We start from the raw sequence: 10,874 nt of genomic DNA, 5'->3' as shown, positions 1-10,874 counted from the left end.
CTGCCCAGGCTGGTGCTGCCCCACGTGTGGAAAGACGGCGAGCTCATAAATACGTAAGTCTGCATATGCCAGGCTCTGTGTGTCCGTCCATCCAGCAGCGGACTCTGAAGTTGCTTCTTAGCTTTGGCTGTTGGAAACAATTCTGCTGTGAACAAGGATGAAACCTTCTTCAGGACCTGCTTTCCATATAGGCCCAGAAGTTCCTTCCTCCCTAGTGACCTTTTGTAATGGCTAGAAAATTAATAAGCAGAGGCATGATTTCTTCTTTGCAAGAAAGCACACAATGACCACTAGTGGAGTGTGTGTGCGCACACACGTGTGTGGGTGCCTGTTTTATATGTGGATGCCGCTGTGGATTGAACTGATATTAAACTATTCTCTAGCCTTCGTCCGCAGTGCTGGTTACAATCAGTGAAAAAGAGAAGTCCGTTCCTTTCTGAATTTTGCCTCCTGTAGCAAGTACGATTTAATTTAAATTGATCTGTGAAGTTAGAACTACACATTCAATACTCTGTTCACCTCATTCACTTACGCCCTTTACAATTTCTCAAAATCATATTAAAACATTTGCCCTCTTCACCATTTTACGTGCGCAGCTCAGCGGTGCTAAGTGTCACACACCATTGCGCAACAGTCCCACAACTTCACACCTCCAAGGCAGAAACTCCGTCCCCGTTAGATAGTGGCCCGCACCCCTCTCGGCACTGCCCTTCTGCTCTCCCTGTTCCTGGGAAGTTGACCACGTAGGTGTCTTCATGGGGTGAGGGGTGACTTCTTAAACTTTCGGCTTAATACTGAGTCCTGGAGAGAAGTATTCATCCCCCGTCCTCCACTGTACACATACACACGCGCACGCACACGTTGCTTTGGCAAATTTGTTCTGAATCGCTCCTGTGCTAGTGATTTCAGAGTGCTTTCCCTGAAGGAAAACTACTTTCTTTCGGTCAAATATTTGACCCGGAATAGAGCCTTAAGACAGAACCCTAACTACCTCGATGGACGAAGGGAAGTGATCGTAGGAGACCCCCGCTCGTGTCTCCAACTTCTTGAGCAGTGGGTTCGTCCTGGCCAGAGCTGGCCGAGGGTTTTGTGTGCCGTGTGCGTGAGGAGACCGTCTGCTCCCTCAGGACTTCCTCAGGGTTGTGCCAGAGCTGCTCAGCGGGTGGACGCAGCCCCAGAGTCCTCGGGCGGAACCAGGAGCTGCCCTACACGTTCCCCTCCTCCACCCTAGGCCAAGCCCCACCTGGCCCCTTCTCTGGGTCCCCTCCCACGCCCCACTGGCCCCTTCTTTGTCTTACCCGTTCCACAGGTGCCTGCACAGACACCCGTCTTGTCCTGACAGATGGGCACATGCAGCTGGGAAGGGACATGAAATGTCTGCACGCTGTCCTCCTCCCCTGCTGGCTTTCTCTTCCCCTGCTCCTTCCCTTCCGGTCTAGGCTGGCGTTTGGGGATCTCTGCTCAGCAATGAACCCCTCGACCCAGCCTAGAAAGTGAAAAAGGAAGCTCCGGTTACACCCCAAAGACCTTTGTGACCATCATGTCTTCCTCTGGGGTCAGGTTGTGTAAGCTTGTGCTGTGGTGAGGGCTGAAGGTTTTAGTTTACTCGACTGCCCACTCCCAAGCTGGCCTGTTTCCTAGAGACTGGCGGAGGACTGAGGCTCCTAACCAGAAACCAAGGGCTGCGGGACTCACCACACAGCAGGCAGGGTTGCCATGGCGTCCGCAACCCTTGGCCTCCACAGAAGCCACCCAGCGGGCTCCGATTATACCACATGGGAAGTGGGTTTGCTCTGCCACTGCAGAGCACTGAGTCAGGGAATCCCCTGCTTTTATAGCAAACCCAGAGAAAGTCTGCTCCCTGGTCGGGGGGGCCAGTGATGGCCGCAGCTCTTTTCTCAGTGGTGCCAGCTGCACGGCCTGTCCTGAGGGTGGCCTGGAGCGGCCCTGGCCAAGGATTCAACAAAGGTAGAATTGGACCCAGGCTCCTGGCCTCGTGGTCAAGTTCTAGTTCAAACCCATTTCTAAATCTTCCGTGTTGTTTGTAGGACTTGCTAGCATGCATGGACAATTACTTTAAAGAAATCTGGGCCGATGGAGATTATGCGCTGTGAACACAGACGGATGGATGGCAGATAAACAGGAACACACACGTCCAGAAACACTGAGGCAACTTAGAAAGGTGACCACAAGACAAAACAGAAAATAATGAAAATGGAAAAAAAAACAGTTCAAAGGAGCAAATAAATGGACGGTGGGTGATCCTCAGGGCCTGGCAGGGGCTACCACTGGGGACAAAATTCTGTCCTTCTTCCCGGTGACAGCTGGGATGTATCTGTCATCAGAAGCCCAACAGGAAGTCAGTTTAGAGCAACAACCCTTTTCCTGCACGTGGGTCTTCACGGAAGAGACCTTGGGCTACGTGACAACGTCCTCCACCCAGCTTTCCAACTTGTCCCTCAAATGTACATGTCCACTCTGCTGCTCTCTCTAAAAGCGTAAGACCTGACATAAATCCCAATTTGCGGAGTGCTGCCTGGGCAGAGCTAAGATAAAGAGCCCAGGGACACAGCTTTCTGAGGGCCCCGTGTAGAGCAAAGGTGCCTCTGGCCCGTGGCCCACTCCGAGATTCTGACCACTGATTCCGGGAGATGGGAAAAGCCGGCAGGGTATGGGCATCTGACCCCCAAAATCACCCTGGCAAGAAGCTGTCAGCATACCAAGCCAGACAGCCAGGGCTCAGGGAGCCACACAGAAAAGAGAAATGAAAATACAGCGAGAAAATAAGGCCTGCAGACAGAAGAATCTGGGAAAGAGCCCGTTTATGCCCTGTGTGAGTTAATGCTAACAGGTTCCTCCCTGAGTCCCTTCGGGAGCGACCTGGTGTTGCCACACTGGCCTTCCTCAAGGTCAGTCTCCGAGGAGCGAAAGGAGGGGGTTGGGCTTGAATAAGTGTAAGCCCTGTTCAACAAACACTTAGGAGCTGGCCGTGCTGGGTGTCAAATAGGGGCAAGGTGCACCCTGCCCTCCAGCAAGCTCTTAGTTTAACAGAGGAATGTGCTGTGGTTGCACTGGCCTTGGCTGGAACCCAAGCCCAGCCCTGTACCCAGAGGAGGGAGTGGGCACCCGGATGGAGCGGCCACCTGGCTCCAAGGTGGGGCCAGTTCTCCAAGGGTCAGTGATCGCCTCCTGGACAGTGATCCTCCCACCTGGGCCTCGCCAGGTCCATTCCAAGAGAGGGCCCGGTCCAGACCAGTCCTGGCCGATTGTGACCATCCTGCTCCTCTTGCCAGGGATGGGCTTCCTTCCGGGTGGGTGTGTGTACCCCGCCATGGGAACATGGCAGGGAACCGGCTGGGGGACTTCTCGGAGAGAGGTCCTTGCTCCTGTGGAGAATTTCAGTCTTCCCTCTGGATCTGATGGGGTTGTGATTTCCTGAATGAGGGACGAGCTGAGTGTGGCTCACACCTGTAACCCAGCACCCCAGAGGCTGAGGCAGGAGGAGGATTGCTGCAAGTTCAAGGTCAGCCTCAGCCACAGAGGGAGACTGTCTCAAAAAACACAAAAAAATTATAAGCTCAACTTCAGGAACGGGAGTGGAACAAGGAACCCATGCTCCTGCAATCAAAAGAAGAAACACAAGTGACCCTAAGAGGAATTGGCCCTTGGAATCCCCTGCCTGAGGCCAGCCCTGCAGATGCCCAGGAGGGACCCCACAACCCCAGCTATGCCCCAGGTGTCCTAGCCTGGCCCGGCGCCCCCTCCGCCCTGGGGTCCCCGTTAGAAAGAGGAACATCGCGCCCACCTCCCTACCTCCCTGTCAGAGCCACTCTCACCACAATGCTTCTTCCAGTGAACTTTCCCTTTCCACAAAGAAATTCCTGAAGCGGGAGCTTTGGAAAGAGGTTTGCTGGGCTCGCAGCCCTAGAGGTGCAGGGACAAGGGCTCCCCGGTGCTGAACTTCTCACTGGCAGTCACCCAGAAGCACGACGTCCCAGGGCACAGGAAGCTCCCGGCTCCCCAGGTGGGCGCTTGCTCCTGACATCAGCACTGAGGGTGCAGCGTGGACGCCCCACGTGGCACCTGCCCCACCTCGTTGAGTGCGGGCTGCAGCCGTTTGTTCTGTGAGAGGAGGAGGTGTGGGCAGCACAGGCCCCGTCTGGAGAGCGCTGAGGATGGGCAGTGACAGAGGACAGCACGGCCAGAGCACGGGCGAGGGGCCAGCAGGGCCAGCAGACACCCCTGGCGGGCAGGGACAGCCCCTCGCCCAGGAACGGCCTGCCAGGCCTTGGGCGCCAGACCTGCTCTGGACTCCAACATTCCATGCAGCCGGGTGTGAGTGAGGGCCGTCTGCACCGCAGGCTGGGCTTGTCCGAAACCACTCTTCCCGTTCCACTTCCCGTCTCAGATCGACGGCGCCACCCCTGCCCAGGGACCCCGCCCAGAGCCCCATCTTTGGCACCACCCCGACACACAATGGCCGCCCACGTCATCGCCAGGCCCTGCAGGTTCTGCCCCCACGGCGTCCCCCGTCTGTCCGTGTCTCCCTCTCCCCCGCACGCCCGTCTCTGGACATGTTTGTGACTGCCCCACAGGTCGCCGCTTCTCAGTCCAGGCCGCAGCTGGAATTGTCTTTTACATTTGCCTCTCTAGGTCATTCCTGGGACTAAAACTTCAGGGAGTTCAGCATGAAATCTGGTCCTTCTACTCCCACGTCCTGTGCCTGCTCCTCTAAGACAGATTATGATTTTCTTCAAAACCTAACACGTGGGCCCCAAATTCCTCTCTGCGCCTGATTTAGCCAGCCACGAGTTTGGTGCCCTGGGACCCCAGCGTCGTGTGGTTGGCAGGTCCCCCGGTACAGGTTGGGAGCGTCACTGCCCTCTTGGGAAGCCGGGGCAGGCTTGCAGTGGCCAGCAGGGCCCGTGGGGTCTCCCTCCGTGGGGTGTCCCTCCGTGGGGTCTCCCTCCGTGGGGTCTCCCTCCGTGGCACATGACTTTCTTTTGTCATTGTTGCTTTGCATCTAGGAAAGGAGCGGGGGAAGACAGTGGTGAATGTCTCAGTATTTAAGAGCACTAAACCCAACAAAATTTATGTGGACATCATAATTACTACTATACTGCCCTAATAAACCTCATCCTTTCCTTTCTTGTCTGGAAGAACATAAACGTCTCAGTGAAGGGAAGCAGATGTAGCCGCTTCCAGCACCCCCGGAGGAACGGCCGTCAATCGTGTGCCAGGGCCTGCAGGCGCCGCCAGGTGACCGGACGCCGGGACACAGCGCTGGCCTTGCCGGCTGTGTGGAGAGGGAGCAAAGGAGGGGCCGGGGTCCTCCGGATGAAGCATCTTTGCTGGTCCAACCCCGGGCTGTGAGGGGGCTGGACTCAACAGGCGCGTGATGCCAAGGAAATGTGCTTGGACCTCACTCGCCTTGGATGCCCCACTGCCCCGCCACGTGACCCAGGCTGGCCTGGCCTCCCGAGGGCTGGGGTCGCCAGTGTGCGCCACTGCACCCGGCCAGGCTGCGGCCGCGTCCGTTCGCTCTCTTGACTGCCGGCTCCAAGGCGCCTTTCGGAGGACCAGGGTGGGGTGCCCTGCTGGGATGTGTGGCTCTGCTCTCAACGTTTACATCAGAACCCGGTCCAGCGGACAGTGCAGAAGCAGCGGGTGGGTGATGAGACTCGGCGGGAACGGGAGGACAGTGGGCCGGTGGCGAGAGTGGTTCCTTTTCAGTCCTGGGACACTGCGGATGCCGAGAACAGGAGCTGCAGCCGCACTGATAAAAGTGTGGCCCTTTGGAGAGAGGAGCCACCCACGAGCTCCCTCGGGTCAGGAAGGGGCCGCGCTCCCGCCAAGGGGTCAGACAACAGGCCGGGAGGTGGGTGCTGTCCCGAGAGTCAGCGGCTCCTGGGTCCGAGGAAGGGCTGGCCTTGCCTGTGCCCTGTCCCGCCTGGCTGGGTCAGGGCGCGGGCTTCACCTCCGATGGCCTCTGAGGACAGCACAGGTGGGGCAGCCCCAATCGGACAGTCAGAAATCCCCAACCTAAGATTGATGCCTCACGGGCAAAACCCAGGTGCACCAAAAGTACCGCACACGACTGATTGGTTACCTTCTGCCTGTGGGGAAGGTGAGCCTGCACCCAGGGGATGCGTGCTGAGGCCCAGGCCCCATGCCCAAGTTTACCCCCAAGTAGCCCTGTGCGGGGGCCCTGCCCTGCTCTTCCCAAGGAGGAAACTGGAGCCCCCAGCTTTAAACAAGAGCCCTGAATTAACTCGGGACATCAAAAACTCGCAGGCCCCCCGACACTGCGGTGACGCTAAACCTTTCCAGAGGGAGACCACGTCTAACAAATCTCAGACTCCTCTCTGTAGAGCTGTCAGAGGCTTCCTGCTAAGTTTACTCCAGACCAGTTTAATGTTTGCTCCTATTGTGACATTTGTTGTTTGATTATGTAGGATTCTCCTTGGTACGCGTAGAAGACTTTGTATACAACATACAGAGCTATTGATTTTTGTACATATACCCATCTAATTCCTTCATCTTAACAAATTGTCCTGTAAATTCTATCCATTTTTACTAGTGTTTCTTGGGTTTTCTGGATATATAATGGTTTTCAGAAAAAAAATCTAATTTCCTCTATTTACATCAATTACTTCAACTGCTTGCATTAACTAGACCCTCTAAAATGGTGTTTAAAAGTAATAATAGTGATCAACCCTACTTGTTCCTATTTTTAACTGGAATGTTAGAATTTTCTCAGAATGGTATTTGTAATAAGCTATGAGTACCTAAAAGTGTTAATCAAGAGCAAGCCATGATTCATGAATACATTCACCATCTCATCTACCCTTTTGTTAATAAAGTTTTATTGGGCTACAGGTATACTCATGCATTTACATCAATGGCCACTTCTTGTTACAATGGAAGAGCTCAGTCACTGACAGAGACCACACGAGCTGCATTCTCAACTATCCAGTCCTTTGTAGAAAACATTTTCCAACAACCTCTGGTCCAGGGAGGCCACCCTGTGGGGCCAACGGCTCACAAATCGCAGTGGCTGATCACACTTGCTCCTCACTCCCACAAGGCCAGCTGTGAGGAACCTCCAGGTTGGCCATTCCCCAGAAGGGACAGGAAGGATGCTGTCCAAACCGTGGCTCTACCAGCACAACAGCCACATCATCGCGGCGATGAGCACCTAAAGTCTCACCCTCCTCACACCTTGGCACAACACGGTGCTCACTTCACATCCCGCCCCTCACCCAGGCTCATGCAGGACTCTACCCAAGGGCCAGAGGGGACAGGACACACAGCAGCTGGACCCCAGGAGGAAGCACAGACAGAGCCAGGGAAGCATGAACCCCCCCAGTAGACTTCAGCACATCTCAGAGATTTTTTGCATTCCTATTACAATTTTGTTTTTAGTTGTTAAAATTTCAGCATCTGTTGCTGTGTTCCTATGGGTTTTCTCCATAGGAAATGTCGTGGAGTAATGATGCTCATAAGCTTCTGCGAGGAAACCACCCATGTGTGTGTTTCTAATCCCAGAATCTGGGATCAGCCTGGGCTCGAGACGTGTAGTCTCTGCCTTGTGTTGTGAGGTCTCAGTTTCTGGATCGTCCTCAACAGGATCTCTTGGGAGAGATCCAAGAAGGCAGAGCCAGAGGTGGCAGTTTCCCCAGGCAGTAGGGTGTGCGCACGTGTGTGTGTGTGTGTGTGTGTGTGTGTGTGTGTGTCCTAGAATTTGGACAGTGGTTGGAGTCCCTGACTACTGTGGCTTCTTCCAGTCACCTGTGAGACTCAACCCTCACACTGGGAGAAGTCTTTGAATGTATTGTCCTACTCAGAACAAACCTGGTAGCCAAAGCCCATGGAGAGGGGGTCAAAACCACAATGCAAACGAGGTGTGAATAAGGCCAATGAGTCAAGCAAGGTCAACAGGGGCCAATGGGGGACGTGAGCCCCCATAGGAGTGACTGTGTGGGCCTCAGAGTTGTGAAACCAAGCAGGTGGGTGAAGCTGAAAGGAATTTGATATGCTCTTAGGAGATCTGGGGGCTGCAGCCACAGGAAATTTAGAATTTCCTCCCTGAGATCAGCCACCAGTCTCCCAGTTCCAGCACATATCTAGCAGGCGACTCTATCATTTCTAGAATAGTCTATTCAGTCAGAGTTTGTTCTTTTTTTTGTAACAATGCACTCCATTGCCAACATTATTTTTGCAGCTCTATTCATAAGTGAAACTAAGGGACTGAGCTGTTAATTTCTCTTTTCATACTATCTTTCTTATATTTGATGTTAGGGTGATACAAATGTTAATCACTTTGGAAGCAGTCATAGACACTAATGTCCAGACCTCAACTCCATACCAAATCAGAATCCTTAGATTTTAAACACTAGCCTTTCTAACTCCCTGGAGGGCCAGGGATTTAGCTCAGTGGTGTTGCCCCTGCCTGACAAATGCAAGGTCCTGAGTTCAGTCCCCAGTATTGTAATAAATAAATAAATAAAATCTTTAAAATCTTTAAAAACTAATTAAAACTCCCTGGGGATTCTAACCATCCAGAATATGCTAAGGTTATATTGACTCACTTCTTTGTATGAAGATAAATCATTGTAGGTCTCAAATTATTCTATCATCATATTTCATATACAATGTCTGGTGTTAAAATAACTAGAAAAAAATAGAAACCAACAAAACAGAAGTAGACCCTTTGGATTTAAGGTGCAGAGTTGTTCAATAGCTATCCTTAACAAGGACAAAGTGATAAAAGATAAAATTTTAAATTCTGTCAAGAACCAGAAGCTACTTTTTGAAGTTCTAGAAATAAAAAATGCAGTGATCACAAATAAGATCTCATAATATAGGATAAACTACAGATTAGATGTAGTTGCAGACAGAAATGCTAAAGTAGAAAGGAGATCAGAAGAAGATGCCGAAATAAAATACAAAGAAAGGGTCAGATACATAGAAGATAAAATGAGAAGGTCTAACATGTAAGTAACTAGAGCCTCATTAAGTAAAAAGACAGAATTTGGGTAGAAACTTTATCAGAAGAGATAACAATGGAAATTTTTCTAAAACTGATGAAAAATATCCAGTCACAAAATCCAGAGGACTCTAAAGGCCCAAATTGCATAGACAAACAAAACCCCATCTCTCGTTGTATTATATTAAAACTACTGAAAAGCAAAGAGAATATCTTTTAACAGTCTAGGGAAAACAGGTAAGTTCACTTACAGAAGCAATAAGTAAACTGACAGCTGACCACTTATAGGATAGCAGAAACCAAAAACAACAGAATGGCATTTTCAAAACAAGGCAAAATCTAGACTCGTATACCCAGGAAAGACAACCTTCAAGAATGAAGCCGCATTTGCGACATTTTTTGATAAACTTAAAAAAGAAAGAAAGAAAAACTAAAGGAAAGTCAGGCCATAAAGCTTCAGCATGCCCTGGAAAAGCTTCCGGCAAAGGCATGTGGTGAGCAATTACCTCTGCCCTGTGTGATCAGGTTTCCCGGTTCTGTCCACTGACTTTGGACAAGGTGGAGGCCTCAGGGCAGCTGTGAGGGGTGAAGAGAACAGGAGGGGAGGCCTCCCTATGAAGACTGACCTTCCTGCAAAGGCGGCTATGTGGCAGCTGATGTGTCTTACGTGTCCACAAAAAAGGTATAATTATATTTATATCCATAAAATGCAACATAAACTGGCACTATAGAAAATTTGGCCACACTTATTTAAATAAAGCAGGGGTTTCCTGCTCTCCCCACATCAGTGGACCTTTGTTCACCAGTTCATATGTGTGGGGCTGAGTTCTACAGTTCTCTCAGCCTCAGCTCCCAGCCACAGGTGTGGCCGAGGCGCAGCCAGCCAGGTGCTGGAAAGGGAAAGACCCAGCAGGAGAAAAGGGTGAAGCCTTCACACATTCCTAGCAGACTTCCACTCCGGTTTTTCAGGACAGCATTGTGTGACCGTCTCCCAACTGCAAAGGAGGCCACCAAATGTGGTCTTTCCGAGTGGGGCACAATGCCACCCCAAACGAAAGCAGCGTCTGCCAGAGGAGGGAGAGACAGCTGCAGTCCCTGCCAGCCCCTCACACGTGGAACTCATTGCTCTAACTCTGTGCCAAAATTCACTGCAATACCTCCTTGGGCTTCCAGACTCCTCCCCTGAGTGGGGAAGGCTTCTTGGATGTACATTTTATTCCGTGCAGGGCTTTTTGGGTTTTTTTGCTTGCTTTTCTGCAGATGCCACCATGATAAACTAGAGGGACATGGTCTGAACACCACAAAGACCGTTCATTCTTTATGGCCCATGAGAAATGCTCTCTTACAAGTCAAGGAGCATCATTAAGAAGTGGCATTTTGAGAAGTAAAAACTTTTCCCCCAAAAGTTAACTGAAAGTACCCCAAGGGTTTGTTCTTGCCAGCGGGGAGGTGTCCACTAATCACCGGGAACGAACTAAGCGTGCTAAGCGCCTCGCTCCTGGCGCCCACCCGCAGACAACTCAGGAGGACGGCGCCCGGGGGCGGGACGGAAGACACCATCCCCTCGCCTCCCGCCTGCTGGGCGCGACGAGCGAGCACTGAGGACGCTCCGTGCCGTGGGGACGCGGAGCAAGGAAGCGCGCACTTTGCGGTCCCCAGGCCGCGGCCGCAGAGGGGAGGCGCCTGGCCCTGCACAGGATGAGACGCAGAAGCAGACGGAGGTGGAGGCAGGAGCCGCGTTTTCTCTAGCAGCTGAACAGGAGTTGGAGACCTCAATTTGACCCCCGCCCAGGGCCGTTATGGGGGGACCAGGAGGAAGGAGGGCAGCTGGGAGCGACACCCGCAGCAACCAGCGGCTCCCCGACCCGAGGGGAGGCGTCCGCGG

The 10,874-nt window shown here is 52.4% G+C and overlaps 1 protein-coding gene across 1 annotated transcript in view; it reads right to left on the bottom strand.

Moving 5' to 3' along the window:
* Positions 1-5,225: 5,225 nt before the first annotated feature.
* Positions 5,226-10,874, bottom strand: part of LOC109118528 (translation initiation factor IF-2-like) — a 7,242-nt gene continuing 1,593 nt past the window's right edge. The window contains exons 2-3 of the mRNA XM_033757421.1: positions 5,431-5,743; positions 5,226-5,296 (exon numbers count right to left, since the gene is read on the bottom strand). Of these exons, the coding sequence (XP_033613312.1) occupies positions 5,226-5,296; positions 5,431-5,743 (384 nt within the window). The remainder of the gene's footprint in view (positions 5,297-5,430; positions 5,744-10,874) is intronic.

This window comes from Fukomys damarensis, unplaced genomic scaffold (assembly GCF_012274545.1).
Source record: "Fukomys damarensis isolate Sample0158 unplaced genomic scaffold, DMR_v1.0_HiC HiC_scaffold_30, whole genome shotgun sequence".
In the NCBI taxonomy this organism is placed as follows: domain Eukaryota; kingdom Metazoa; phylum Chordata; class Mammalia; order Rodentia; family Bathyergidae; genus Fukomys; species Fukomys damarensis.
Note: the sequence above shows the minus strand (reverse complement) of the source record. Positions and strands in the feature narration are given on the sequence as shown.